Source organism: Tenebrio molitor, chromosome 7 (assembly GCF_963966145.1).
Source record: "Tenebrio molitor chromosome 7, icTenMoli1.1, whole genome shotgun sequence".
Taxonomy (NCBI): Eukaryota; Metazoa; Arthropoda; class Insecta; order Coleoptera; family Tenebrionidae; genus Tenebrio; species Tenebrio molitor.
In genome coordinates this window covers 22,093,491-22,098,715 of record NC_091052.1, presented here as the reverse complement: position 1 = coordinate 22,098,715, position 5,225 = coordinate 22,093,491, and the positions used below count along the sequence as shown (strand labels likewise).

The following is a 5,225-nucleotide window of genomic DNA, read 5'->3' as shown; positions in this document are numbered from 1 at the left end:
TTCTTAAAGATCTATTAAATCACGAGTGAGTGAAGTGATAGCCATAAACGACTCCAAATTGAATACAATAATAGACCTATTAGAGACGCAGATTCTAAAAATAATTCTTTGCACATTTTGTAATTTAAACTGACACGCATGACGGATCAAGCTATGCCAACCTAAAAATTTTCGTAAAATGTTCCGTGAAATAATGGCTATAAAGACATCCCAGATGATGACGTCGCGTTCGTTAATATGTCTATTAGAGAATCAAAATGGAGGCAAATTACAAAAAATGCCTTATAAACGAGATGTCATACAGTATTTTTTCTACTTTGCCACTTTTTCAATGAAAAAAAATAATTTAAAATTTAAAACCGTTAAAGTTGAAGGATTCCACCCAAGGTTACGTATGCGGTCTGCCGCGACACCACAGTATCCGTCAAAATTAAAAAATTAAATTTCACTATTTTTACTATTATTATTATATCACGCCTTTTCCTATTACGATACGCAAAACAGTATCGTAATAGCATCAGTACGAACGCAAAGTAGAAAAAAGTCATTTATTAGTTTCAGTTTTCACGATACCTGATATCAACGATATCTTACAAATTTAACGATCCTAACTTCCTTGAGCTTGATAATACTGATATTTACGAGTTAGTTGGCATCAAATTTTGGAAATATTGTATTTTAGTGCTCTGCTCTGAATTACTAAGTGATAAAAGTGTTAAAAAATTTTGTAAACATCACCCCAAATCTGCTATTGAAAGATTTAATTTACCACGCGAAAATGGTGGTAGGGGTTTTTCAAATCTAGAAATTCTACAACACAAGGTTACGTATGCGGTCTGCCGCGACACCACAGTATCCGTCAAAATTAAAAAATTAAATTTCACTATTTTTACTTGTTTGTCTCCAGGGCACTTAAGTCAGTTTTAGTTGACTTAAGCCTACCTAAACGAAGAGCTTTGTTCGATTTTCTCCGTGATCCACAATTCGTTAAATCAAAATTGACTTACCTTTTTTATGCGGACCGCGAAGAGACCATGGACCGATTGGCATGGGTGGAATTCAACGATAATTTTGGACTTCGGTGCCACTTCAATTAAGTGGGTTTCATGACACGAGACGATGAGTACGAAAACTAGGTGTGTTCACAAGGACGGTCAAATTCGAAGTCTCTGTTTCTTCCAAAAATGTCCCTCACTCGCGGGGGAGGTTTCGTCAACCCCGATTTTGCACGAAATTGTGAATCGGTTAACGCGCAATAACCAATGACAGAGGGTGCAACTATTTTCGAATTGAATTTTAAAGCTAACTTAAACTACGCGCTAAAACTAAACCGAACAAAACCAAACAAAAATGAAAACAACTAAAATTAACTATTTACAAAAGTCAACATTCTGCCCGCCAAAAATGCGGTGCATTTTTCTATTACTGCGAAGGCAGAGGGCACAATTTTACGACAGGCCGTCGAAAGCTGCCGCCGTTTGTTTTGACAGTCGCGACACGGATTACGCCATCGGCACCGGGATAGATGTCTTCTTCGATGTACGCTACGCGGTTACTCACGAATGTTTTCCATCTATGAGGGGATGAACGGAGCCAACCTAAGACGATCATCGAATCGGTCCAGGCGGTCACAGAAGCAAAACTACAAACGCTTTCATAGATGGAGCGCACATACTTGATTAATTTTGAAAGGAGTTGGGCACCGCACAATTCCAATTGGGGTAACGATCTACGTTTCAAAGGTGCAACCTTTGTTTTGGCCATCACGAGATTGACAGACACCTCATTGTCCGCGGTGGTAACACGCAAATATACCGCTGCCGCAAACCCTATTTCTGAGGCGTCGCAAAAGCCATGTAGTTCGCACGAAAGCTGCGACCCGATTGACAAGTGGCGATTTATTTTTATCTCCGATACCTCTGGTAGTTGAGCGAGGTACTGTCCCCATCGGTCAATTACTTCTTGTGGGGGAACATCATCCCAGGACAGTCCAAGACACCATAGGTGTTGTATTAAATGCTTCGCAAAAAAGGTTAACGGAGCTAAAAACCCAAGCGGATCAAAAATTCGGGCAACTTCAGACAAAATGTTTCGTTTTGTGCAAGCACGATCTTTCAAATTTACCTTAAACGAAAAGGTATCAAGAGAAGGTAGCCATTGCAGGCCGAGTATTTTGATGGGCGAATTTGATTTGTCCTGATCGAATTCGAGTGTGACCTGGCGTAGATTCGGATCAAGATGATCGACGACGAGGGGCGAGTTGCTTGCCCACTTTCTTAGTTCGAACTGTCCGATTTGCAACAATTTTATTAGCTGGTCTTGCAATTCAAGGGCCTCAGCCGTCGAATGACAACCGGTGACAATGTCATCCATGTACACGTCGGTGCGGAGAATCTCAGCTGCGCCAGGGAAGCGCCCTTGTTCGTCATCAGCTAATTGTAAAAGTGTACGAATTGCTAAGAAAGGAGCCGAACTAATACCGTACGTTACGGTATTCAAAACGTATTCTTCTAATGCGTCGTCTGGAGACGAGCGCCAAATAATACGCTGAAAGTCGCGATCTTTTGGAGAGATTAAAATTTGCCGATACATCTGGCGGATATCGGCAGTGAACACGACACGATGTACACGAAATTTTAACAACACCTTGACGATATCCTGCAACAACTTGGGTCCAGAATACAAGGTGTCATTAAGTGACTGTCCGTTCGACGCTTTGGCGCTGGCGTCGAAGACAACGCGCAATTTTGTCGAACTGCTGTCCGGTCTCAAGATGCAATGATTCGGGATGTAATAATTTTGAACCGAATTTTCAGGTAGCGGAGTTGCACGAGACATGTGATTTGAATCTAAATAATCCCGCATGAATTGGACGTACTCTTGTTGCAAGGCCGGGTTTCGAATTAAACGATTTTCCAGCAGGAGAAATCGACGTACCGCAATGTCGCGGGAGTTTGGGAATTCCGTTTTCTGAATTTTGAACGGTAACGCGACCGTGTATCTGCCATTTTCACCTCGAGTCACAGAAGCCGCATAAAGTCTTTCGCATTGAATATCATCGGGATTCGCGAAGCTTTCGTTGGGCACTTCCTCAAGTTCCCACAAACGTTTCAAAGAGACCTCTAATGGTTCCGGCTCCATTATGGTGCAGTAAGTGTTTACCACCGATGGAACGCGAAAATCTACTGGGCCGTTTATCACCCAACCGAATATGGTATTTATCGCGGCGGGCTCACCTGGGTTTGTACCCAACAAAACCCCAGGTCGAAGAAGCGTAGCATAAACGTCTAAACGTCACCACCGAGAAGCATTTCGACACGATGTGGACTATTAAAGTCAGGGTCCGCGAGGTTCAAATTCGAAATGTGGTTCCAACGACTAATGTCCACGGGATTGGACGGCTGATCGCCGGTAATGTTGGGCAACACATACGCAATGATTTTTTGCTGCGCGATTGAGGAATTGCGCGGCCGAATTATACACTCTGAAAATCCAGGAGAAATGGATTCCGCGCCTGGATTAATTCCCTTCACGTGCATCTTCGAAGGTGTGAACCGCAACCCTAAACGACGAAGACATTTCTGCGTTATGAAACTACCCTGACTACAATTGTCTAGAATGACACGGACGCGATGAAAATTGCCGTGCATATCTTTTACCTCGATGACCGCGGTTGCTAGTAAAACAATTTTGTTACCGATCGAACTGGTCAAGGTGGTTAATTGCGAGTTGGGTACGTTCGGCGCTGACGAATTTGTTTCGATCGAATTTGAACTGGAGGGCTGCGAAGTTGTTGACGAATTTTGAATCGAATTTTTGTTGAAATGAAGCATAGTGTGATGCTTTTCCATACAAGAGCGACACGATGATTTCGACGGACAAGATTTTGATTGGTGGGACGAACGAAGACAATTGATACAAAGGCGCCGTGACTTTACCACTTCGAACCGTTGGCGAGGTGTTTTTGACACAAAGTCCGGACATTTGTATATGTGGTGGTCTCCTGCACAAACGGAGCAATTTGTCGACGGCGACGACGAGTCGACGAGCAAAACCGATTTTGTTTTTGATTTGGGATTTGACGACGCGATAGTTGTCGACGATTTTGAATTGCAATTCCCTAACGAATCAAGTACTCGGCACTGGCTTTCGACGAATTCGGCCAGCTGAGTATATTTCGGGACCTCGGCTGGTCCTAACGAGCGAATTTCGGCCTCAAACTGTTTCCGCGTTTCGGGATCCAGTTTTTCGAGTAAAAGTTGTAGCCACATGAAATCCTCTAACGAATGCGATAAATTTAGGGCCAGCAAGGCTGAACGATTTTCCGTGAATTTGTCGATTGTTTCACGTAGTCCCTGTGACGATTCTGATTTCAACTTGGGCAATGCCTGAATGTTGTTCCAATAATGATATGACAACCTTCGTTTGTTCTCATATCGGTCGACAAGAGCCTTATACGCTATCGGATAGTTTTCTTCTGACAACGTTAAAGCCTTCACTAAGTTCAAGGGTTCCCCCGACAAACAACTAAGTAGATATTGAAATTTTTCAATTTGTGCCACGTCTGCCCGAGAGTGAACCGCGTTGTTAAAGAACTGGATAAAAGAACTCCAGTCACTGAAGTTGCCATTAAAATTGCGTAACGACAATTTCGGCAGGCGCAAGTTTGACGACGACGAAGTGCTTTGATTTGTTTCTGTTGACGCTGGACGATCGATTTCGGGAAAATAATTGACATAAATGGCTTCGATTTCATCGAATGCTTCAAAAAATTCCCTGCGTATTTGTTCTTCCGCGGCGAAATCCGGTTCAGATTGGGCCGCGGTGTGTGCAAGAATTGCCGAGTGCAGAGGTTCAAATTTCTCAAAAATCGATTGGGCGCGAGCGAACCGTCTTTTTAACAACGCACGTAAAGAAGGTTGTTCCTGCGAAGATTTCGCAACCTCCCAAATTTCAAACATTTGCGTCTTCAAAGAATCCCGTTGGGCGCGATTCTCTTTTGCCTTTGCAGCCATTTTTGCTGGTCAATTGAATACCAAAATTGTGAGTTTTTGCGATAGAATGCGGTGTTTGCGAACGAACAAAAGAAAACAGGTACCGTAATAAAATCGACGCCAGTGAGACGGACCTTTTCCGGCCAACCCCCAAGTTGTGGAACAGATGTTGGGAAAACCCAGGTAGTTTCCCAGAAAAATGTCGAATTTTTTAACGCAATGCTTTCGAAA

At 43.1% G+C, this 5,225-nt stretch overlaps 1 protein-coding gene across 1 annotated transcript; it reads right to left on the bottom strand.

The window, feature by feature from the left end:
• Nucleotides 1-1,422: 1,422 nt before the first annotated feature.
• Nucleotides 1,423-5,015, bottom strand: LOC138135118 (uncharacterized). Its single transcript, XM_069053760.1, has 4 exons — nucleotides 3,939-5,015; nucleotides 3,599-3,782; nucleotides 2,125-3,287; nucleotides 1,423-1,872 (listed from the first exon to the last, which is right to left on the bottom strand). Exons 1-4 carry the CDS (start codon nucleotides 5,013-5,015, stop codon nucleotides 1,423-1,425), a joined length of 2,874 nt encoding a protein of 957 aa, XP_068909861.1.
• Nucleotides 5,016-5,225: the final 210 nt, after the last annotated feature.